At 47.5% G+C, this 25,136-nt stretch overlaps 2 protein-coding genes across 2 annotated transcripts; one reads left to right on the top strand and one right to left on the bottom strand.

Moving 5' to 3' along the window:
- Positions 1–13,588: 13,588 nt before the first annotated feature.
- On the top strand, positions 13,589–15,277 carry LOC122911585 (cytochrome c oxidase subunit 7A1, mitochondrial). Its single transcript, XM_044256398.1, has 4 exons — positions 13,589–13,694; positions 14,423–14,509; positions 14,649–14,733; positions 15,159–15,277. The coding sequence occupies exons 1-4, from the start codon at positions 13,680–13,682 to the stop codon at positions 15,212–15,214; spliced, it is 243 nt and encodes an 80-aa protein (XP_044112333.1). The 5' UTR covers positions 13,589–13,679; the 3' UTR covers positions 15,215–15,277.
- Positions 15,278–16,012: 735 nt separating this feature from the next.
- Positions 16,013–25,136, bottom strand: CAPNS1 (calpain small subunit 1). The gene is made up of 11 exons (XM_044256397.1): positions 25,007–25,136; positions 23,904–24,121; positions 22,922–22,955; positions 22,570–22,659; positions 22,365–22,422; positions 22,203–22,267; positions 19,286–19,354; positions 19,114–19,192; positions 18,856–18,972; positions 16,753–16,811; positions 16,013–16,570 (listed from the first exon to the last, which is right to left on the bottom strand). Exons 2-11 carry the CDS (start codon positions 24,101–24,103, stop codon positions 16,544–16,546), a joined length of 798 nt encoding a protein of 265 aa, XP_044112332.1. The 5' UTR covers positions 24,104–24,121; positions 25,007–25,136; the 3' UTR covers positions 16,013–16,543.

The following is a 25,136-nucleotide window of genomic DNA, read 5'->3' as shown; positions in this document are numbered from 1 at the left end:
GCCCCACATCGGGCTCTCTGCTCGGCAGGGAGCCTGCTTCTTTTCCTCTCTCTCTGTCTGCCTCTTTGCCTGCTTGTTATCTCTGTCTGTTAAATAAATAATTAAAATATATCACAATTTGAGAAAATATTTTCACTCCTTTAAAAAAAATAAAAATAAAAGGCAGTGGGTACGTGGTGGCTCGGTCATTAAGCGCCTGCCTTCAGTTCAGGTCATGGTCCTGGAGTCCCTGGATCTAGTCCAGTATCGGGCTCCCTGCTGAGCAGGGAGTCTGCTTCTCCCTCTGACCTTCCCCCTCTCATTCTCGCCCCACCCCGCGTCTCTCTCTCTCACAAGTAAATAAATAAATCTTTTTTTAAAAAATGATGCAACAGCTTGCTTTATTACTCTACCTAGAAATCCCCCAGACATCTCAGGTGTAACGTCTACAACCAGATTTATAATGCCACTTTCCCTTCCATATAGCTCTAAAAATCCTCTTTTCCTTCCATATTTCTAATGTATCTTGTGCAACGATATATTTAAAGTTTAAAAATAGTCTGCCTGATCTCTCAAGCCAGAAACAGGCTGTCGGCTAAGATTTCTTGTACCTTATCTTCCACGTTTAAAATGGTAGCTTTAGATCCAGGTCTGGATTTTGTCACTAGCTAGATGAGAATAGCCGACCCCCACTAAGCTTCAGTTTGTAGCTCATAGTAGTACACCATGGAGTTATCCTGAACATTTAAATGTGAAGGTACACCTAGCAGCGTTTCCAGCACACAGAAAATCTAGAATCAGAAAGGAAAATTTAACATTATGTTACCACTCAAAATTAGTTAATTGCAGGCATGCCTAAACTGAGTCATTCTTAATCCCATAATTAAGTCCCTCTAACTATCCTCCCTCTTGGTGAATGGCCCCCCAATGCCCACCTACTTCTTCAGGCCAGACACCCAGGGACCATCATTGGCCTTTCTCTCCCTGATAATTCTGAAATCTAGTTTGCTTTTCCAGTAGGACATATCTGGAACACACACATCCCTTTTGTGAGTACCAAAAGGAGGTACTTTAGAATAAGCCCATAGGGCACCTGGGTGGCTCAGTCAGTTAAGCATCCGCCATGAACATGACCAAGAAAAAGATCAAAGTTCTCAGCTCAATATTTTAAGTGTGCTTTGAGTGTTAATGAAGAAGTCTTATTTTTAAAAAATTTTTATTTTAGATTTTTTTTTAAGATTTTATTTATTTGTCAGAGAGAGAGGGAGAGAGAGCGAGCACAGGCAGACAGAGAGGCAGGCAGAGGCAGAGGGAGAAGCAGGCTCCCCGCCGAGCAAGGAGCCCGATGCGGGAACTCGATCCCAGGACGCCAGGATGATGACCTGAGCCGAAGGCAGCTGCCCAACCAACTGAGCCACCCAGGCGTCCTATTTTAGATTTTTTTAAAAAATTTGTCAGAGAGAGAGAGAGAGCACGCACGCGAGCAAGCACAGGCAGAGTGGCAGGAAGAGGCAGAGGGAGAAGCAGGCTCCCTGCCAAGCAAGAGCCCCGATGTGGGTCTCCATCCCAGGATGCTGGTATCATGACCTGAGCCAAAGGCAGCTGCTTAACCAACTGAGCCACCCAGACGTCCCAAGAAGTCTTATTTTTATTGTATTTACTTACATTTGGCATGACAAGATACCAGTCAATATTCTTATTCTATTTTGGCATATTTAATGATGTGCATAATTTTTCAGGGACAAATTAACTGTGATAAATTAGGAACTCTACCTCTCCATGATAAGACTGTATTTTATGAAATCTAGGCTATTATTTGATAACAACCCAGCACCCCAATTCTTGTGAATTCTTGTGAATATAACAATTCTTTTTAGGCAATTAAGTCTGGCATGGAATTGATCGTCTATTTCCCTAGAGCACTAATACTCCACGCTGCACAATACTTACCACAAATGTTACGTATCAGGCAAGATAACTTTATGGAAGCCTAACTGTATTTAAATCTAACTTTATATTCACAAGACTGAATACACTAATAGGATTAGAAAAAGCCATTGTTAATCAGTATATATTAAACAGGAAAATTTATAAAAGGAATTACAAGCAATGGACCTACAAGCATAACCAAAACCACAGAAGAGCTACTAAATTGTTGGAAGAATTGTAGGAACAATTCTTCATATAACAAAGCTTGGGCACTTAAAGAGATTCTTCTGAATCTCATCAAATGGCTTTGAAAATGCAGCAAGAATTGTTTAAATAAAGCTCATAAAAGAAATGATCTTTTTGAGTGGGGGGGGAGGGGCAAAAGGAGAGGGAGAGAGAATCCCAAGCACGGAGCATGGAGCCCGATGCAGGGCTCAACCTCAGGACCCCAAGATCGTGACCCGAGTCGAAATCAAGAGTGGGCCACCCAACCGACCCAGCCACTCAGGCATCACAAATAGCTGAATTTTTGAAATAATATATTTTGTTCAAAGATTGGAGCTGCCATTATTTAAAATAGCCAAGATATGGAAGAAACCTATGTGTCCATTGATAGACAAATGGATAAGGAAGATGGGGTACACACACACACACACACACACACACACAGGCGCTCCTATTGTAGGTTTTAAACACGGGTGGGTGGGGCACCTGGGTGGCTCAGTCATTAAGCGGCTGCTTTTGGCTCAGGTCGTGATCCCAGGATCCTGGGATGGAGTCCCACATCGGGCTCCCAGCTTAGCAGGAAGCCTGCTTTTCCCTCTCCCACTCCCCCCACTTGTGTTCCCTTTCTCCCTGTGTTTCTATCAAATAAATAAATAAAATCTTTAAAAAAAAAAAAAGATTGGAGCTGCCACCCTGAATTTTAATTGTCACAAGGGACAATACTAAGTAGGTCAACTGAACTCAGTAATAAGATACACATTTCCTACTTGAGAAGTAATTTCGTTTGGCAAATATTTTTAAAGCTGCTATTTAACAAACAAAAATTTGCATATTTAACTGTTACTCTCGGCATTCTTAATGGATTGCATTGAAAATACAGGGGGAAATAATAGGTTTCAACTTGTGGAACATATTCAAGGACTCCAAAGGAAATTATTATGACAAGCAAAACAAAAGTCATCACCAGTTTATTGCAATATATTGAAAAGAACATAAAAAGAATTAAAGTGGTTCGAACGAAATAAAATAGCAAATATTGTTTAAAATCCTGTTTGTGGGCACCTGGGTGGCTCACTAGGTTAAAGTGTCTGCCGTGGGCTCAGGTTGTGATCCCAGGGTCCTGGGATGGATCCCCCCAGCCCCCACCACGGAGGTGGGCTCCCTGCTCAGCAGGGAATCTGCTTCTCCCTCTGACCCTCTCCTCTCTCATGCTTTCTCTCTCTCTCTCTCTCTCTCTCTCCTGACAGGATACACAAGATACAAATTACATAAAATTGTTCCCTGGAGAGGAACGTAGTGCATCTTCAGGGGAATAAAACTTCTCTCCCCATTCACACTTATGAATTTTATTTTTTAATTTAATTTAATTGAAATTCAATTAACACATTGTGTATTATTGTTTCAGAGGCAGATTCAGTGATTCGTCAGTTGTATGTAACACCCAGTGCTCATTATATCACGTGCCCTCCTTAATGTCCATCACCCAGTTATGCCATCCCTCCAACCCCCTTCCCTCCGGGAATCCCCAGTTTGTTTCTTTTTTTTTTTTTTTAAGATTTTATTTATTTATCTGACAGACAGAGATCACAAGTAGACAGGGAGGCAGTCAGAGAGGGAGGGGGAAACAGGCTCCCCACTGAACAGAGAGCCCAATGCGGGGCTTAATCCCAGGACCCTGGGATCATGACCTGAGCTGAAGGCAGAGGCTTTAACCCACTGAGCTACCCAGGCGCCCCCTCAGTTTGTTTCTTATGATTAAGAGTCTCTTAGGGTTTGTCCCCCTCCCTGATTTTGTCCTGGTTTTTTTTTCCCCTCTCCCTTCCCCCATGCTGCTGTGTTTTATTTCTCAAATTCCACATATGAGTCAATCATATCATAATTGTCTTTCTCTGAATAACTTATTTCACTTAGCATAATACCCTCTAGTTCCATCCACGTCATTACTAATGGCAAGATCTCATTTTTTGATGTCTTGAGTAATATTCCATTGTGTGTGTATGTATATATATATATACATATATATATATCACATCATCTTTACCCATTCATCTGTCAATGACCTTTCCATAGTTTGGGTATGTGGCCATTGCTGCTATAAATATTGGGGTGCAGATGCCCCTTCGGATCATTACATTTGTATCTCTGGGGTAAACACCTAGCAGTGCAATTGCTTGGTCGTAGGATAGCTTTATTTTTAACTTTTTGAGAAACCTCCATACTGTTTTCCAGAGTATCTGTACCAGCTTGCATTCCCACCATCATCCTTGCCAACATCTGCTGTTTCCTGACTTCTTAATTTTAGCCATTCTGACTGGGGTGAGGTGGTATCTCATTGTGGTTTTGGTTTGTATTTCCCTGATGCTGGGTGATGATGAGCATTTTTCATGTGTCTGTTGGCCATTTGTATATCTTTTTTGGAGAAATGTCTGCTCATACCTTCTGCCCATTTCTTGACTGTATTATTTGTTCTTTGGGTGTTGAGTTTGATAAATTCTTTATAGATTTTGGATACTAGCCCTTTATCTGATAAAACATTTGCAAATATCTTCTCCCATTCTATAGGGTGTCTTTTGGTTTTGTTGACTGTTTCCTTTGTTGTGCAGAAGGTTTTTATCTTGATGAAGTCCGGATAGTTCACTTTTGCCTTTGTTTCCCTTGTCCACCCTTATGACTTTTAAACCATGTAAATTTATGATCTATTCAGAAATTGGGTAAATGAACGTTAGAAGTTTTAAAAATCACATCATAGTGGGGCACCTGAGCACCTCAGGTGCTCTGGCACTGAGCACCTGGGTGGCTCAATGGTTTAAAGCCTCTGCCTTCAGCTCAGGTCATGATCCCAGAGTCCTGGGATTGAGCCCCGCATCAGGCTCTCTGCTCAGTAGGGAGCCTGCTTCCCTTCCTCTCTCTCTGCCTGCTTCTCTGCCTACTTGTGATCTCTGTCTGTCAAATGAATAAATAATATCTTTTTTAAAAAATCACATCGTAGTGGGCGCCTCGGTGGCTCAGTCAGTTGAACTTCTGGCTCTTGATTTCAGCTCAAGTCATGATCTCAGGGTTGTGAGATCAAGCCCCACGTTGGACTCCATGCTCAGCATGGACTCTGCTTGACATTCTCTTCCTCTCCCTTCACTCCTTCCCTTGCTTGTACGCTCTCTCTCTCAAAATATATAAAGTCTTTTAAAAAAATCAAGTCCTTGGGGTGCCTGGGTGACTCAGTCAGTTGAGTGTAGACTCTTGATTTTTGACTGATGTCATGATCTCAGAGTCCTGGGGTGGAGGCTGGCATTTGGCTCTGCACTCAAAGGGGAGTAAGCTTGAGAAATCCCTCTCCCCCTGCCCCTCCTCCCTCTTTCTCTCTCTAATAAATAAATCTTTTAAAAATAAAAATGAGCCTTGTTGCTCAGTGGGTTAAGCCTCTGCCTTTGGCTCAGGTCGTGATCTCAGGGTCCTAGGATTGAGCCCCGCATCAGGCTCTCTGCTCAGCAGGAAGCCTGCTTCCCCCTCTCTCTCTGCCTGCTATTCTGCCTCCTTGTGACTGATATCTCTCTCTCTCTCTCTCAAATAAATAAATAAAATCTTTTAAAAAATAAAAATCAAGCCCTAAAATACAATTGAACAGGATCAGTGTGGAAGGTCCAGGAGGAAGGGGCACTTTTCCCAGTCCTGCCACAAGATGGCAGCAGAGTGATACCAAAGATTGGTTCTGGACACTGGAAGGATGGCCAAGTCAAGTCTCCCTCCCCACCCACAACAGGCAAATCCAGGTAGGTTCCTGCCCACTTTTGCCATGAGTTATTGACTGTGGCTGGACCAAACCATCCCCAGATTAAAATATATATATATATATATATATATTTTTTTTTTATTAGAGAGAGCGCACATAAGTGGGGGGAAGAGCAGAGGGACAGGCAGAGGGACAAGCAGACGCCCCGTTGAATGAGTTACTTCAAGGCAGGGCTCCATCCCAGGATCCTGAGATCATGACCTGAGCCAAAGTCAGACGCTTAACCCACTGAGCCACCCAGGTACCCTCATCCCCAGGTTCCTGATCCACAAAAACTGTGCGAAATAATAAATGTTGTTTGAAGCAGCTACATTTTGGGGTAATCTGTTAATTGGCAGTAATTAATACACTGGACATCATATGAAAAAATATTTAAGTACGTGGGGTGTGTGTTTTAAGATTTTTATTTTGGGGGGGGCAGGCTCCACACTCATGCCGGCCTGCTGCCCCCAGGAAAAAATAATTTATTGTTGTGGGGGGACACCTGCGTGGCTCAGTTGGTTAAGTGTCTGATCTCGGCTCAGGTCATAATCTCAAGGTCCTGGGGTCAAGCCCCATGGTAAGCTCCCCACTCAGCAGAGAGTCTGCATCTCTCTCTCTCTCCCTCTACCCCTCCTCTGGCTCGTGCTCTCTTTCTCTCTCTCTCAAATAAATAATTAAAATCTTTTTATTTTTTTTTTTAAAGGGTTTATTTTTTTTTTATTTTTATTTTTATTTTTTTTAAAGATTTTATTTATTTATTTGAGAGAGAGAGACAGTGAGAGAGAGCATGAGCGAGGAGAAGGTCAGAGAGTGAAGCAGACTCCCCATGGAGCTGGGAGCCTGATGTGGGACTCGATCCTGGGACTCCAGGATCACGCCCTGAGCCGAAGGCAGTCGTCCAACCAACTGAGCCACCCAGGCGTCCCCATTAAAATCTTTTTAAAAATTATTTTTTAAAAGTAATTCTACACCAGGTGGAGTTTGAACTCTTAACCCCGAGACCAAGCACAGCATGCTCCACCAATGGAGCCAGCCAGGCTCCCATAAGTATGTATTTCTAAAATATAATTTTTTTTTTAACACAACCACCACCAAAGCCATATCACATATAAACATTTCAAATTATTTATATAAGGAAAATATTTAGGTATTTGGGGGAAGTATCTGGGGGAAGATATGGATATCTGCAATTTACTTTGAAACATCAAAAAAGATATAGATTGGTAGAGGTATAGATGGTTAGTTATATGATAAAGCAAATATAGAAAAATGTTTATGGTAAAATAAAATCTAGGTGTTAGGTCTAAGATGGCTTCACCTTCTCTGTCTCTTTGAAATTTCTTTGTACTAAAACGTTGAGGGAAAAGTCCATCATTTAAAAAAGAAAAAAGTCCATCATTGTTCAAGTTTCCAATGTTCTCAAAAATGTCACAATTTTTTCTTTGACTGTTCATATCAAGGTCCAAATAAGGTCTACATATTGACATTAGTTGGTCTAAAAGTTGCATGGTTTTAAACCACAGTATTTTGTCGCCTTGTTGTTACAACGATAAAGGCTTCTAGCTAGCTAATACAGGACAGCATAGCTCATATTCCCAGCTGGCTCTTTATCCATAGAGTTTGAGCTCTTCTGTCCTGCAACTTGACAAAGCCATTTCTTTTTCTTTTTTTTTTTTTAAGATTTTATTTATTTATTTGACAGAGAGAGATCACAAATAGGCAGAGAGGCAGGCAGAGAGAGAGAGGAGGAAGCAGGCTCCCCGCCGAGCAGAGAGCCCAATGAGGGACTCGATCCCAGGACCCTGAGATGATGACCTGAGCCGAAGGCAGCGGCTTAACCCACTGAGCCACCCAGGCGCCCCGACAAAGCCATTTCTAAAGGAGATCTGCGCAAGGGCAGCAGCAGCTTCTCAATTCAGGCTTCCTGACTCCAGGTCAGCGTCACAGGGAGATGTGCTCTAACTTCATCCCTGCAAGGCCCACTTCAGAGCCACCCAATTTCCAAGGTCAGCTTTTAGATGTTTAATCATTCCCAGATTGCTAGCCTGGAACCGAGGTGTGTTGGGAGCCTGATGCGGGGCTCGATCCCAGGACTCTGAGATCATGACCTGAGCAGAAGGCAAATGCTTAATGGACTGAGCCACTCAGGTACCCCCTCCCTGATATAAGCTCTTGGCTGCCTGTTTGGTCTCCCTGGGGCCTGGGACCTGTGCTAGGGCACAGACAGGGTCAAGGTCCAAAATGCCTCTGACTTCTGAGGGCAAGGCAGGGTCCCAGCTCCCCACTCTTCAACCCATGCCATGGCACATTCAGCAGGTAACACGGCAGGAAAGAATGTTTTGCTCCCCTCTGATCCCTGACTCTTCTTGGCACCCCAGGCACCAAACCCATGGGAAGGGCAGATGCCTGGTTTGACTTCTCCACCTCCGGCCAGAACACAGGGAGCTGGTGCAGTTGACTGGTGGGGTGAGGGGAACCCGACAGCCAGTGCAGTCTAGATGACACATGCCATCATTAGGCACATTTGTGGCAGACACGAAGTTGCAGGACACGTGCCCCAGATGCCTGTCTGTGCTCACACCAGAAGTATCCATTGCCCCAGGGAGCACAGCGTTAAATAGCAAATTCAAAACACTATGACAGGTTGAGAGAGATCACAGAAAAAAGGGAAAACTTTGTTTTAGTACTCTTAATGGCACTTTTTTCCTGCTGTTTCATGAAGGGCTGCCGCATTTTCATTTTGCACTATCCCCACAAATTAGGTACTTAGAACTAAGACAAGCCCTGAGGTCCTCCTTTATTAAACGTGTGGGAGGAGCGCCTGGGTGGCTCAGTGGGTTAGGCCTCTGCCTTCGGCTCAAGTCATCATCCCAGAGTCCTGGGATCGAGTCCTGCATCGGGCTCTCTACTCGGCAGGGAGACTGTTTCCTCCTCCCTCTCTCTCTCTCTCTGCTTGCTTGTGACCTCTCCTGTCAAATAAATAAATAAAATCTTTAAAAAAAAAATGTGTGGGAGTGAGCAAATGAGAGAACATTTGGGTTACATTTCCTTCAACAAATATTTACCAAATCCACCTGTGTGCCAGATGCTGGGGATGCAGTGGAGTCTAGGTCAACAACAAATGGATAAATAGAAAAACTACACTGTTCTCCAGGGTGACAAACAGCCCAGAAGTGGGTAAGACAGGAAGCAGCCCAGACAGTTGCTATGCAGCGGAGAATTATTTTGTATGCATGTTTAACAAATGCGGAGTCAAATATGGATTCATAATAAACCAAGAGATCACGCACACACAAAAAAAAAAAAAAAAAAAGGAAAGAAAGAAAAAGAAAAAAAAAAAAAACCCAAACAAGGAAAATTATGCTGCTCTCCATTCCACTCAAGGAGTGAACTAATCCACTACTTCCTTAGTTCCCATGTCTCACCTGGATAAGTGTGCATTGAGGGTTTTTTTCATACAACACGGTCCCTGAATCTGAACTTAACATCGATCATTAGCCAAAGCCACAGCAATCTGTTTCAACATGGGAGGAGAAAGGACTATGCTCGACATTACAAAAGACGAAAAGAAAAAAAAAAGAGTATCTTACCTTCCAACATGGTGTCATCTTAAGGTACTCTTTCTTTCTTTCTTTGTTCTTTCTTCCTTTCTTTCTTTCTTTTTAAAGATTCTTTATTTGACAGGAGCGCCTGGGTGTCTCAGTGGGTTAAAGCCTCTGCCTTCAGCTCAGGTCATGATCCCAGGGTCTCGGGATCGAGCCCCCTGGATCAAGCTCTCTGCTTGGCAGGGAGCCTGCTTCCTCCTCTCTCTCTCTGCCTGCCTCTCTGCCTCCTTGTGATCTCTGTATGTCAAATAAATAAATAAAATCTTTTTTAAAAAAGATTTTATTTATTTGAGAGTGAGAGAGAGCATGAGAGGCGAGAAGGTCAGAGGGAGAAGCAGACTCCCTGCAGAGCTGGGAGCCCGATGAGGGACTCGATCCCCAGACTCCAGGATCATGATCTGAGCTGAAGGCAGTCATTTAACCAACTGAGCCACCCAGGTGCCCCTTAATACAAGTTTTGTGACAGAATTTGAGGAGTGATTAATATAGGCTGTGATGGATACAATGATTCTTGGGACTGTGGTTCTTCTCATTCTGGGGAAAAGTAAAACTCCTTCCCTGAACAGGGATAGGTAAAAATACAGAGTTATTGTTATTTTAAGAGAGCTCAACTGTGTTTAGATGGGTGCCCAAGGAAGCTGAGCTGGCAAAGAGGTAGACTGTCAGTTATCTATTGCATCTCTGAGCCCTTTGCTTGAGTTGTCCTGACCTCGAGCCTCTCTCTCTATCCTCACAGAGTCCAGTTTTAGCAAGAATCTTGCTAAGTCAGTTTAACCAGAACCTCCTGAAACCCCACATCTGATCATCCTTGACACCTGACCAAATTCTTCATTCCCCCAACGCCCCAAGACAATGTTTGGTCACCCTGACCAGCCTTCAGAAAGAATTCTGTTAGGTCTATTTAGCAAAGAATTACCCTACCCTTTTTGCAATTTTCCATCCACTGCCACCCACTTTGGCTCTAAATCCCACTTTTCCTTGTATTCAGAGTTGAGCCCAATCTCTCTCCCCAACTGCCAAAAAAATCTCCCTTGCAGTAGTCCCTATATTATAATTGTCCTGAACAAAGTCTGCCTTCGCATTTTAATAAGTGTCAGAATAATTTTTTAGTTAGCAGTAGCCAAGTCAGCCTTGGTAAGGGGATGTCCATGTACATTAGCCATTTTGGCCAAAAGCAGTAATACATTAGCCATTCTGACACGAACAGGATTGAAAAATGTTTGTGCGTGGAGACTTTCCCCTTTTGCTACTCTTGTGAACTCTGTGACTCCAGCCCTGTGGGCAAGCCCAGGCTAGCCGCCACTCCCCATTACTCCAGCTGAGACCAAGCCAATCACTAGACATGAGTCATATATATATATATGGCATAAAAACACTTGATATATATCAAAGTGTTTTTATGCTTAGTCAAAACTAAGTTAATATATATATCAAGTTAAATATATATACCAAGTTTTAAATCTTTTTTTTTTTTTAAGATTTTATTTATTTATTTGACAGAGAGAGATCACAAGTAGGCAAAGAGGCAGGCAGAGAGAGAGGAGGAAGCAGGCTCCCCGCTGAGCAGAGAGCCCGATGCGGGACTCGATCCCAGGACCCTGAGATCATGACCCGAGCCGAAGGCAGCGGCTTAACCCACTGAGCCACCCAGGCGCCCCTATACCAAGTTTGATATATATCAAATTTGATATATATCAAATATATATATTTGATATAAATATCAATATATATATCAATACATTGATATATATTGATATATCAATATATATATCAAGATAAATATATCAAGTGTTTTTATGCTTAGTTAATATATATATATGACTCATGTCTAGTGATTATATATATATATCTCTCTCTCAAGTATTTTTATGCTTAGTTAATATTTCTTTTACTATGGAAAATTTCAAGCAGAAAAGCAGAAAGGACCCATCACCTGCTTCAGCAATGATCACCATTATAGTGTTTTTCATGTAGTTGCCCCATTAAGCTCCTTTTTCCCCCTTTATTGAAGTATTTTAAAGCAAATTCCAACATCATATTTCATATTTACGTATGTATCTCTAACAGATAAGGACTTAAAAAAATGAAAAACCTGATGACCGACAATTTATAGATTGAATCTTGGATTCAATCTTGGATTCATTTCTCTTTTTATCTGTGGGACAGTGGGTGAATTAAAAAAAAAATTCTGTGAATTAGATAATAATGTCATGTTAGTATTAATTTCCTGATTTTGATGATTGTGCAGTGGTTATGTAACAGGGTGTCCTTGTTTTTAGGAAATACAAGTATTTGGGAAAGTTGGGAAAAGCTGAAGTATTTGGGAGTAAAGTATTTGGGAGTAAAAGGTATCATATTTGTACCTTATTACCTTAAGACAGTTAAGAAATACATTATTTATCTATATTCATATCTGTTTAATCCTGATGTGCTGCCAGGGTTAAGTACGGCTGCCCTAGTGGTTTTAGTCATGACTGTGGTGTAGTCTAAAAGGGTTTAACAATCTATTTTAAAGAGGGCTTTTATAGCAATTAAACTCCCTTAACACTTTCAAACCATGCTTGTAAATTTGATACGTTAGACATTTCCATTTAAAAGCTACAGTAGGTTGGGGCGCCTGGGTGTCTCAGTGGGTTAAGGCCTCTGCCTTTGGCTCAGGTCATGATCCCAGGGTCCTGGGATCGAGCCCCACATCGAGCCCCACATCGGGCTCTCTGATCCGTGGGGAACCTGCTTCTTCCTCTCTCTCTGCCTTGCCTCTCTGCCTACTTGTGATCTCTCTCTGTCAAATAAATAAATAAAATCTTTTTAAAAATCTTTTAAAAAATAAAATAAAAGCTACAGTTGGCTAATTTAGCAGATGAATCTTTGCTCAATGCTTAATACTTTTTAAAGGTTTTATTTATTTAAGATTTTATTTTTTTTTATTTTTTAAATTACTTATTTATTTGACAGAGAGAGAGATCACAAGCAGGCAAAGGCAGGTAGAGAGAGAGGGGGAAGCAGGCTCCCCATGGAGCAGAGAGCCCAATGCAAGCCTCTATCCCAGGACCCTGAGATCATGACCCGAGGCGAGGCAGAGGCTTAACCCACTGAGCCACCCAAGTGCCCCAAGATCTTATTTTATATATATGTTAAAAAGAAAAATCACAGGCCCAAGATAGGGTCACTTGTGCCAAGGCCCCACTTCAATAAACCAAGACTTAATACTTAACCATAGTTTCCCCCAGGTACATATGGGGAATTTAACTGGTCAACACTAGGAGGTAATCCCATAAACCCCAACCATCCTCTTTAAGAGGGAAACCTAACCTAACAATGCCTTCTTTGCTAATCCCCCCTCCCCAGGCCTTTCAAAACCTTTCCTTTTCTGTAGCTTCAGGGCGCTCCCTAACATTCGCTGGATGACATCCTGCCCATTCATGAATCATTTAATGAAATCTTTCAGATCTTCACATTGACTCAGTTAAATTTGCTTTTTAACAAGCCTGCCGCTCGAAAGCAGTAAAAATAAGAGCTCTCGTTTCTTGCAGTTGTTATTAGCTCAGTTAGGCAGTAAGTTTGCAAGTTATTACCAAGATTATAACTGTTAGCTCGGTTATGCTGTTCTATGAGGTCATTTAATGCTCTCAACACACCTCGGAGGGAGATCCTGACTCAGCCCCCACGTTAGAGACGGTCACTATCTACAGGCTCGGAGACGCAATCTCACAGTCTATGTAGATAGAACGAGAAGTTGGAACCCGTTTATCTGCTCCCTCACTCGCTCTCCAATACCAACTCCGGTAAGGAGAAATCTGAGAGATCCCGGGAAAGGAACTGCACTCGCCCCAGACGGGTATCTCCGAAGAAACAAGCCAAAAATATATTCCCTGGTTCCGTTTTCCTTTCCACTTGGACCAGCAGAAATTCCGAGTAACAGATGGATGCTTCGTGCCTTTTGGCGTGGGGGCGGGACTGGGGTGTCCCCTCCGCGCGCCTATTGCACGAACCCGAATCTGGCAGCGCGATTCACCCGGCTTCCCCCACACCCAACCCGCCACCGCAGACCCGGGACAGGGCGGTCACGCGGCACGCCGAGGGCGTGGCCTGGGATTCCCCGGGGAGGGGAGGGCGTTGTGTGTCCTTGGGCGGAGAGGGGAGGTGACTCCGGCCGAAGAGGAGGACGCAGCATGAGGGCCCTGCGGGTGAGGGTCCCCCAAGGGCCGGGCTGGGAAACCCAACCGGAAGCTCTCGCCCCAATACGAGATTCTGAACATCCCGGGATCCGGGGACTTGGAACGTGAGCCCCCTCAGGGCTCCGGACCCCCTTCTAAACAGCCTGGGACCCTCAGCCCCCGCCTCCTATAACCTAGGGATTCTGAGACAGCCTAGGACCCCTAACATGGCCCAACGCCCCGGTTTGAGCTTCTTCTCTTCATCCAGGGCCCCTTTTAACACCTCGGGACCTAGGCGGTGGGAACTTAACACCGCTTCTCGCCCCCCACCCCCACCCCGGACTTCTTAGGCAGTATGGTAACCCCGCTAGGCACCCAGACCCAGGACAGATCATTCCCGGGACTTGGGCCTCTCCCGTTAATCTAGGAAACCCTCCCCACCAAAAAAGCAAAACCCCACCATCTCGGGACTTGAACCCGCAGATCAAGTGTCCCTTCTGGGTCTGCTTTTCTTCCAAGACCCCCTAGACAATCGGGAAACCTCCAAGCCAGACTCTCTAGGCGCGAATCCCTTTTTCTGGGCCTTTCTGGACAGAACCCCTTCCCTTCCTCATACTGACAGTTCGATTCTTGCCTTTGAGACACACGCAAGGAAGAGGGCCATGCGGGTGTCAGGACTCAGCGTGCCCGTCCCCTCGCCCCCCAGCCAGACCCTTTGAGGACACCCTTTCAGGTGTCTCCGATTCCCTCCCCGCCAGGTCTCCCAGGCGCTGGTTCGCTCTTTCAGCTCAACTACCCGGAACCGATTCCAGAACCGAGTGGCTGAGAAACAGAAACTCTTCCAGGTAGGCGGAGCAGGGGCGGGGCGGGGTGGGGGGAAGAACCCAGACCTCAGGCTCTGTCCTGGAGTGGAGTAGGGGGAGACGGGAAACAGTCCACAGAGCAACCTGTACCCCTTTCTCATCTGACGCTTCCACTACCCAGGCGGACAATGACCTCCCAGTGCACTTGAAGGGCGGGGGAACCGACAACATCCTGTACCGAGTGACCATGGGGCTCTGTGTAGGGGGTGAGTGCCGGGCCACCGCCGCCTGAGCTGCTGGGGGAGGAGGAGGGGCTCAGCTGGAGTGAGCTTGCTGAGTTTGGGGAGAGGGCTAGTGGCTGGGCAGGGGCTTAGGGAGGGGATTGGGTTCTGGGCTGGCCAGGTTGGGGGACACGGTCCAGGAGTCCATGATAGCATGTAGGGAGGGAGGGAGCACCTAGGGCTTGGGCTTCTGTCCCAGGAGGGGCTTTGGGGTCCAGGCAGGAATTGTGGAGGAAGTTGGCAGCCAGGTCTGGAGCAAGGCTAGGGAATTCTCCACCTGAAGGGCAGTTTGGGAAGGGAGCTGGGATCCAGACTGGTGGCTGAGGAGCCTGCAGAGGGGCTTAAAAGCAGAGATGTGGTCCAGGGAGGCAATTAGGATCTCACACTGTGTCCCCTTACTCCCTCCCTAGGCACCATCTATAGCCTGTACTTCCTTGGCTGGGCCTCCTTCCCTCACCAGAAGTGAGACCAAGAAGCTTGTAGAACCTGAACAAGCATCAATAAATGTGCTGGCTTCTTGGGGAACCCAGCCCAGCTGTGGCCTCTGTTTGTTGGTGTTCCCGCCAACCACCCCCCACGCCCATCCTCCCATCAGCAAGGAATCACTACACAATGACAGCCCCATGCCCCAGCCCTGAGTCCCTCCTGCTAGAGGATTACTACTGCTACACAAGGCTCCTTGAACGATGTTGTTGCCTCTCAGCCCTCCTGAGGAGCTAGGGACCCGAAACAGTACCCCTGAGCTGTCTCTTAGGGCCTAGGGATCTGGGATCATGTCCTTGAATTTGAGAGGGGTTCTGTCTGGGAAGGCAGCCCCTCTCCCTGTGGAGGCCTGAGGGTGGAAAGGAAGGTACTGCGCATGGTCCATGACACAACAGAGGCAGAGGCAAGTGAGGACAGACTCAGGAGCAAGAGGGCACAAGCATGGCCTTGGGGAAGAGAGTAAGGCCGGGGGCGGGGTCGGTGGGACAGGGGTGGCACTGAGACCTCCCAAGAGCCTGGCTCTTGCAGCAGCAGCAGAGATTGCCCAGGCTTCTGGGTCCCAGTCTCAGCCTCCACAGGATCTGGAGGGGATCTCATCAAGAACAAGACTGCAGCTCAACTAGAATCCAGTATGAGAAAAAGGACTAGGAAACATGCAGATCCAGGCCTGAGGACAGACATGGAGACAGACCAAGCCACCCCCACCCTCTAGAATCTAGACTTCCCTCTGCCCCTGAAAGAGACAGAACCAGCCCTCAATGCTCAGAACAGGAGGCAGATCTCAGAGAGAGCAGCAATCGGGATGCTTTTATTTCCTCCTGGACCTGGAAGGCTGAGAGCAGAGTACAGATGAAGGCACGGGGGCGCCCGGGCCTGTTCCAGCCTAGAATTTGGCTGCCAGGGTGGTGACTCTGAGCAGGTGTGCCAGAGTGTGTAGAGTGACCCTCCCGGAACCAAGAGAATGGCCCCTAGGGTGTGGAAGCAACATAAGGGTTGGGTTTGGCACAGGTGCATAAGAGACGTTATGGAGTGGATATGGGATGGCTGTGTCAGGGATGGGGTGACCCTCGGGGCAGGGTGTGACAGAGAGTCTCAGAGCCATGGGTAACTCGGGGCATGGCACGTTGGGACATGTTGGGCCCTGGCCGTTGACTGAGAAGCCGAGTGCCAAGGGCTGGGGGAACCAAAAGACCTGCGGGTCAGCAGGATCCATGAAGACGAGACTGCAGCCTGGCTCAGCCCTGGGAGAGACGGAGGAATCCGAGGTGACTCCCACAGCGAGGCGATGAGGGGGCAAGACTGGGGGTCCCGTTCAGGAATACATCGTCAACTGCAGCCACTGGGGAGAGGAAGGCACAGGGTGAGAACAGGGAACCAAAGAACAGCAGACACCTTTCTCTGCTCTCCCCCAAAGGTTGTTGGCAAAATGGGAGGGAGGGAGCCGAGGCTCCAAGCTGGTACAAGGAGCTGAGGGGAAGAGTCCCCTGCTGGGCACCCACATCCCAGAACGGGAGTTCTTACCTCCTGGATGTTCACCTGAATTTGTCCAGTGCCATCCTTGTCAAGAGATTTGAAGGCCCCTAGAGAAGTAAAGGGTTGGGGGATTTGCTTTTAGGATAAAAATATACAGGGGCACCTGGCTGGCTTGGTCTGTAGGGCATGTGACTCTGGATCTCAGTATTGTAAGTTTGAGCCCCATGTCAGGTGAGGAAATTACTTAAAAATAAAATCTAAAAAAAAAAAAGATAAAAATATACTAATATACGGTATGATGATAGTAACAGCTAGCACTTGGGCCACCTGTCATGTTCAGCTGGTATAGCATGCGACTCTTGATCTCCAGGTCATGCATGAGTTCAAGCCCCACATTACATACAAAGTTTACTTAATTTAATTAAAAAATATATGTATATGGTAAAATAGGGGCACCTGGGTGGCTCAACAGGTTAAGCATCTACCTTTGGCTCAGGTTGTGATCCCAGGGTCCTGGGATCAAGCCCCACATTGGGCTCCCCACTCAGCAGGGAGCCTGCTTCTCCCTCTCCCCGCCCGCTCCCTCTCTCCCTCTCTCGAATAAGTAAAATCTTTTAAAAAATAATAAAATAATGGCTAGCACTTTATTGAGTTCTTACTGTGCCAAGCACTGTATAAATTGCTTTTCCAGGTATTATTAACCCATGTAATCGAATTCTGTGAGGTAAGTGTCATTGTAAAACAAGGCACAGAGAAGTGAAGTGATGTGCCCCAGGAATATTAGGATTGAGCCCTTGAGCGCCCCCCACCCCCGAAATGGCCTCCTTATACTCCCCTGTGCCACACCTCTGCCCAAGCCCCAGCCTCCGACAGACCTCTCAGGGCCAAGCCCTCCAGCTCCAGCCCAAACAGGCTACTGGAAGGAAGCTCTGAAGGCTGCACTTTCTGCTCCCAGTCTGGTGTAGTCCCCACTCCTATCCTGAACCCTGCCAAACCTAGGCAAACCGAGGTCTACACTGTCTTTGCTCCTTCACTAACAACTTGGTTACCACCCTCAGGTGTCTACGTACATGGTGTCCTGGACACTGCACTCTGTGCAGTTCCTGTTGGCCCCCTTGCTGGTGAATCCAGTGGCCATTTCTTGGGCCTTCTCATAGTGACTTTGGGAATCCTCTGCCCTTATTGTCCATTCCCCTTTCCCCTCATGTCCCTGACATACTTGCCCCTTTTTCTCTACCCATGGTTTAAATGCTTTGTCCTCTGTGGGCTCTTCCAGAGGCTGAGACATCTTCCTAAAGCCAAACCTGACCCCGTCCCTCCTCTGCCTAGAACCTGCTATGGTTCTCCATTGCCCCCAGTAATGGTCTGAGCACCCCTGAACATGACACTCACAGCCTCGCATGGCCTGACTGTGCCCATTGCTCCTGCTTCCTTTTCTTCAGTTCTCTCAGATCCAAGTTCAAATTCTGACTTTGCAACTTCCTAGCTGAGTGGCTGGGAGCAAGCAGTTTTGCTTCCTTGAAACCTAGGTTCCTCCTCCAGAAAATGGGGACAATTCTTCCCACTTCTCAGTGGTCTTAAGGATTCAATGCATTCATGTTCATAAGAGCCCTCATAATCCAGCCCCTACCAACCCCTCCCAGCCTCTACATCCCCCACCCCCCTCCAGCATTCAGAATTGAGTTCAACAAAAAAACACCAGAAGCACCACCTTCTCTTTCCCTTCACTCAGGCTGTTCCCACATCAACACTTGTCCTGGCTCTCTCCTTGGGTCACGCCTCCTCATCCCTCGATTCACACCTGTCCTTCTCCCGGAAGCCCTTCTGGACCCTTTAGTCTGCATCAGGTGCCTCCTAGGTTCAGACAGCTCACTGGGCTTTCCCATTCATAAATCGAAACCCACTCAGAGCTGAGCTTCTCCTCCCAGGCCTGATCATAGCCCTGAGCTTCCCGTATCGCAACTGTAACCATTCTGAGCGGTCACTGGTGATTTGCTTCTCCTCCAATGGACTGTGAGTGATGTGAGGGCAGGCAAGAACCGGGGCTGTTGATGTCCCTGAAGTTGCTTGCCTCAGGGTGAGGCTCAGAGGAGACCCTGGCCAGAGGTGGAACAAATCCCCACCCAGGAAGAGACCTGGGGTGTCACTCACGGAACATCGCATCCAGCCTGACCAGGCAGCTGATGAAGTTGTCAAAATCCATGTTCCCTCCTTCATCCGAGTAGCGTCGGATGATCATGTTGTAGAGATGTTCATTCAAGTGGAACCCTGGGAATGGTTTCCTTTTCTCAGGTGTTGGCCAGACCCACTCCCACCCCTAGAATTCAGGCTCAGACCAGATCACAATGGGGGGAATGGGGCTGCCTTACCAATCCCATCCCCATCAGACCATTTCGCTGCCAGCCATACCTGCTGCCTCGAAGGCCCCTGGGAGTTCACTGCTGCAGATGGTACCTGAACGGTCAACGTCAAACTGTTTGTAGATGGCCTGTGGGGACAGGGAGGGAAAGATTCAACTGAACATCGTGGGGCGTGGCATCTTCTTGGCTTGAGAGGCTTTGAGTTTGAGGTCGCCACGCACCTGCCACTTTTTAATGTTGTTCCATAAGTACTTGAATTCTTGGAAGCCCAACTTGCCGGTGGTGTCACTCTGGTGGAAGGGTGTTAAGAACAGCGTGATGACTGTACCCAGGCGCACACACTCTACGCACTGTGATCACGACCGAGCAGGGGAACCTGGGCTAAAACCCCAGCTCCCATCCCACCTGCCACATCACCCTGGATACAGTTTGACTTTTCTTTTTATCCATAGAGAGTTTAGTTCCTATTTCATTTTGGGGGCTCCTGGCTGGCCCAGTTGGAATTGCATGTGACTCTTGATCTCAGGGTCATGAGCTTGAGCCCCACATTGGGTATAGAGATTACTATATAAATAAATAAATAAATATTTTATTTTTCAGTAAAATAAAATTAAAAATATGTTAATAAGCATGACCATAACCATGGGGAATTATATTGAGCTTCTCTATAAATTCCTCACTTGAAAAGTAACTAGCTCATTTACAAAATTCTTTTTAAAGTTCCAGCAGTTTTGTGTTTTTATTCATTATGTTATTTTATTTTTTTTAAAGATTTTATTTATTTGACAGACAGAGATCACAAGTAGGCAGAGAGTCAGGCAGAGAAGAGGAAGGGAAGCAGGCTCCCTGCTGAGCAGAGAGCCCAATGCGGGGCTCCATCCCAGGACCCTGAGATCATGACCTGAGCTGAAAGCAGAGGCTTTAACCCACTGAGTCACCCAGGCACCCCTATCCATTATTTTAAGATTTAATTTGAGGGGGCACCTGGGTGGCTCAGTGGATGGAGACTCTGCCTTCAGCTCAGGTCATGATCTTAGGGTCCTGGGATAGAGCCCCGCCCGCATCAGGCTCTCGGCTCAGCGGGGAGCCTGCTTCCCTCTCTCTCTGCCTAGTGCTGTCTACTTGTGAACTAACTCTCTCTTTGTCAAATAAATAAATCTTTAAAAAATTTTTTTACTTGAGAGAGGGAGAGAAAGAGAGAAAAGGAGCAGAGGGAGGGGCAGAGGAAGAGGGAGCAGCAGACTCCCTGCTGAGCAGGGAGCCCAATGCCACTACTGTGGGGCTCTATCCTGGGACTCCAGGATCATGACCTGAGCCAAAGACAGACGCTATAACGAACTAAGCCACCCAGGTGCCCCATCATTTATAAAATTCTTTTTTTTCCTTAATTTTTACTTATTTGAGAGGGAGAGAACAGGACAAACATACAGACATACATGAGCCGAGGGGGAGAGGGAGCAGCAGACTCCCCGCTGAGCAGGGAGCCCATGAAAACTTGATCCCAGGACCCTAAGAGCATGACCTGAGCCAAAAGCAGTCGATTCACCGACTGAGCCATCTAGGCACCCCTATAAAATTCTTAATAGCAATTCAATTTCATGAATGTCAGGACATGTGAGAAACAAGGATATCTAGAAAATCAGGTGAGGACAGTACACACCTGCTGGGTTTGTGATACAAGCAGAATGAGACAAAGCCTTCAGCTCAGGGGTTAATGTTTCATAAACTCTCAATACTAATGATGGCCAAGACTTATCAAGTTACCTAGTACATGACAGGTAGTGCTAAGCTTCTTAGGAATGTCACTTTTCTCACTGAATCCTTGAAACACCAGCCTCACCAGTATTATTTCCCAGTGACAGAGAAGAAACCGATTCAGAGATGAAAATCTACCTAGGATTGGGGCGCCTGGGTGGCTCAGTGGGTTAAGCCGCTGCCTTCGGCTCGGGTCATGATCTCAGGATCCTGGGATCAAGTCCCACATCAGGCTCTCTGCTCAGCAGGGAGCCTGCTTCCTCCTCTCTCTCTGCCTGCTTCTCTGCCTACTTGTGATCTCTCTCTGTCAAATAAATAAATAAAATCTTAAAAAAAAAAAAAAAAAGGAAATCTACCTAGGATAATAGTAGCAGCTAGTGCACATAGACCACTTACTGTGCTATGCGCTGCACTAAACCCTTCACATATGGCTCCAATTCAGTTTAACCCTTATCACTCATTTCATTTTATAGACCAGGAAATTGAGGCAAGAGATTCAAAGACCTTGCTAAGCAGCACAGCCAAGCTCGTAGAACTTAGTGCGACATGTGTGATCACATGACAATACACGTATCTACATTTTCCCTATGTGCGAAGCATGCATGTATTCAAGATAAGCTGATGATTAGCCCATGTGCAAACATGCGTGTTCCTGTGAACATGCCTTCAAGTATCTTCACCTATATGGTGTGTCCTTGTATATATAGTGCATGTATATGGCCACACCTACAGCAGTTATAAGCTTGGGTTCTTGGGACGCCTGGCTGGCTCAGTCAGTAGAGCATGCGACTCTTGATCTCTGGGTCATCATTTCAAGCCCCATGTTGGGTAGCACTTACTTAAAAACAAAGAAAGAAAATAGGCTTAGGCTCTCAAGCCTAAAAGACCTGAGTCCAAATTCTTATCTTGCCACTTCTTCTTTTTGTATACCTGAGTATACAGGTCTCAGTTTCATCACCTACAAAATGAACTATAACAATTCTGCTGGTTTGGGATGCCTGGGTGGCTCAGAGGGTTAAGCACCTGCCTTCGGTGCAGGTCATGATCTTAGGGTCCTGGGATCGAGTCCCACATAGGGCTCCTTGCTTGCCGAGGAGCCTACTTCTCTCTCTGCCTGCCCCCTACTTGTGCTCTCTCTGACGAATAAATAAAATCTTCAAAAAAAAAAACCAAAAACAAAAACCAGCCTGTTTAACATGATGTCTGTGAGGTGCCAGCTGTGACAGCTGATGTTACTATTTATTGCCACAAGCCTGGGTGTGTGTTCTGATATATGCATGTCCACTTTTGTGGGTACGCAAGCTACATCCTGGCTGTCCCAAGCGTGCTCTCACAAAACTCCTTCTTCACCCAGGGCTCCAGTCAGACTGCCCCAAAGGATACATCCATCACGGCCACCATGCTGCGACACGTGTCAATGCCAAAGCCATCAGTTTTCAGGTCAGGGTCTGTGGGAGACAAGTTGAAAGTCAGAGGTCAGAGGTCACAGCTACCCCAGCGCCCATGACTCTAAGCCCACCCTATGTGTTGAGCCCAGTGACTCACGTCGGGTTACGACCTTGTTGAGAATGTTCATGAGTTCTGTGGCGCTGACTTCCATGTCCTGTGGAGAAAAGTCAGGGATGGGAAGATTGTCACAAGGGAGAGTGGGGATTTTTTGGGGGTTGCCATTGCTGAGTGTATGTGCAAGGGCAGCCCACAGGAAGGCAAGGAAGAGTTAGGACAAGGATGAGGGCCCAGGGTTACTTACATCTCCAGCCAGCTGGGCAAAGAGCCTCCGGAACTGCCGGACCTCCTCGCTCTCATTGGCTTCAATGTTGGAGTAATGGGTGCGTGGAGGCTGCAGAGGGAGAAGATCTCAGGGCAAGTGGAGGAGGGGTGTCCTGGCCAGGACAGCACTAATTGGGAACGTCAGAGTGGGCTAGGTGGCTGGGTGATCAAAGGAATGAGAGATGGTCCAGGGAACATGACTAAGTTTGGGGACATGGCAAGGGAGAGACTTAATGAGAGGAATTTCCTAAGAGGGACTAAGAGACAATGATGGGTGCTGGAAAAGGCCTTGGAGTGAGAAGCAGGGTCTCTGATTCTTGAGGGTAGCTTACCGGAGGCTCTGGGTTGTACTGTGCAGCTGCCTCACTGAGGGGAGACAAGTAAGGGAGTAGTTAGCACCAGTGGGCAGGCCTCCAAAGACAGCAACAGCCCCTGAAACCCAGCCATGCAAACCCCAGCCCACCACCTCCCTACCTCTCCCTCTGCTTGACTTATCTGTCCTTGTCCTCACCTGTCCCTATCTTTGCTGCCCTGGTTACACCTGGCAGAAAACTCAGAGCCCTGCCCCCACAGTAGGCCCCACTCCTGCCAGGGCACACTTGCCCAATGGCAGATTCCTCAACAGATTCAGCCCCTTTGACAGCTCGCTTCATAGAAGCTCTAACCCAGCCTCCTGGGGCTCCACTCTCCTCAGATTCCCTCTGTCCAGGAACGTACTCCATCCTATGGGTTTCTAAAAGTCTGTGTCTTCCTGACATCCCACCCCTTTGAAGGGGGGCCATGGTAAATTAGGCCCCTAACGACATCTACCAGGTCCACATCTACCAGCTCGTATTTCCATTTTAACCCAGACAGTTCCCAGCCAGATCTAACCCCTTCAAGATCATTTCCCCTATGCCATTAGGCCTCGGCCTCTCCTGGGTCCACCCCCTCACTGACCAACTTCGACCGCCACGGGACCGTGCCCATAACACAAGTCTTGCCCCCATGAAGAGACCCCAAGCCTCATTGGCTCCGCCCCCTAACGTTCGTCTCCCGGGTAGCAGGAAGCAGGCCGCGCCCAGCCCCATTAAGTTCCACCTCTCCCAGCCGCGCCCCATCAGATCTTTCCCTCAACAGTCAGACTCCGCCCATGTCAAGCCCCGCCTCCTGAGCGGCCATTAGCCTCCTTAAGGTCCACCCCCTCGAAGCAGATCCCGCAGCCCAGGCCCAGCCCAGCCTAATTAAGACTGCAGGTGTCGCCAGGTTACCTCAATCTAAATTGGTGGGACATGCTTCTCCGCCAGGCCCCGCCCCTCTTCGGCCCCGCCTTACCTGATGGCACTAATGACCCCGCCCAGAATGCGCATGGCAGTTCCGCCACCGCCGCCTCCGCCTCCGCCGCCGCCGCCGCCTCCACCGCCTCCTCCTCCGGCTCCGCTGATCAGACCTCCGATCACATTCCCCAGGCCCCCGCCCAGGCCCCCGCCTCCTCCGCCGCCGCCTCCCTTCAAGAACGAGTTAACCAGGAACATGGCTGCAAATTAAGATTCCTAAAGGGGGGAAAAAAGGGGTCACAAGTCCGCATCGCCATTGAACCCGCTCCCTCCACGCAAAAATACGCATTTCTGGCAGCTGGACTTGCGGGAGTAATATGAGGCCTCCGGGCGGGGACCTATTCTCCGGCTGGAGCTTGAGAGCCCATTTGGAATGGGGTCGGGGCTTCTGGAGGAGGATAGTTATAGGATGGGTGGGAAAGGGACGGAGGCTCGGGTTTGAAATCCCCTCTGTGTCCAAAGGATCTCATGGTCTAGCTTAAGTGACCCTGGACTGAGTCTATGCATGGGCATCATTAAGAGTAAGGGTCCCGGTCTGGTGGGGTTCTTAAAATGGGGGGCCCCAAGTTGGTGTAAGGCATCTTTGACGCGTCTGAGCACTCGAATCTGAGACCGAGCCCCAGAACTGAATTTAGGGTCGTGGGCGGGTCAGGATCAGAGATTCTCCACCTGGAGGCCTGTGGGGCAGGGTTTAAGAAATCCCAGTTTGAGGGTTTCGTTACTTCCAGCAGCGGGATTACAATGTCACCGTTGATTCTGTAGGTTCGAATCTTAGATTGTGGGTGCCAATCCCGGGGCCAGGATAACGGGGTTCCCATTATTATTGGGAGAACGGATCTAAGGATCGTGGTTCTGGGGACTCGAACCTGGCAGAAATTTATGGGGTACCTTTCAAATCCATGGGCTCGAATTTTAGATCCCGAGACAGAGGGTGGAAGAGTCCCCGGGGCGGGATAACTGGGTGCCAGACAGACTGGGGCTTCAAATCTGAGGTCATGAGTCTGGGGGACCCCTAGACCAGGACTTAAGGGTTTCGTGGGACACGGGGGCCGCAAGGACCGGGATTACGGACTACAGGGGTAATCCAGATCGGGCGCTCACCGATCCTCCGGTCGGTCGGTCCGTCCGTCCTGCTCCCGAGCCTCTACCCGCGTCCGGCTCCGTAGGGCGGGGCCCGTGACTCAGGCGGCCTAGACCCAGTTAGGCACTGCGGAGCGGCCCACCAAGCGTC

The sequence above is a fragment of the Neovison vison genome, chromosome 7 (assembly GCF_020171115.1).
Source record: "Neovison vison isolate M4711 chromosome 7, ASM_NN_V1, whole genome shotgun sequence".
NCBI classification, from domain to species: Eukaryota; Metazoa; Chordata; class Mammalia; order Carnivora; family Mustelidae; genus Neogale; species Neogale vison.
Note: the sequence above shows the minus strand (reverse complement) of the source record. Positions and strands in the feature narration are given on the sequence as shown.

Bases quoted from the DNA above. Each gene is read 5' to 3' on its own strand.
- LOC122911585 (XM_044256398.1), top strand. The intron at 14,510-14,648 runs GTAGGCGGAGCA...TCCACTACCCAG, and splicing joins AGAAACAGAAACTCTTCCAG to GCGGACAATGACCTCCCAGT. The intron at 14,734-15,158 runs GTGAGTGCCGGG...CTCCCTCCCTAG, and splicing joins CATGGGGCTCTGTGTAGGGG to GCACCATCTATAGCCTGTAC.
- CAPNS1 (XM_044256397.1), bottom strand. From the start codon at position 24,103: ATGTTCCTGGTTAACTCGTTCTTGAAGGGAGGCGGCGGCGGAGGAGGC. The intron at 22,956-23,903 runs GTAAGGCGGGGC...GTCTCCCCTCAG, and splicing joins GGGGTCATTAGTGCCATCAG to TGAGGCAGCTGCACAGTACA. The intron at 19,355-22,202 runs GTATCCTTTGGG...CCCTTCCACCAG, and splicing joins GCATGGTGGCCGTGATGGAT to AGTGACACCACCGGCAAGTT.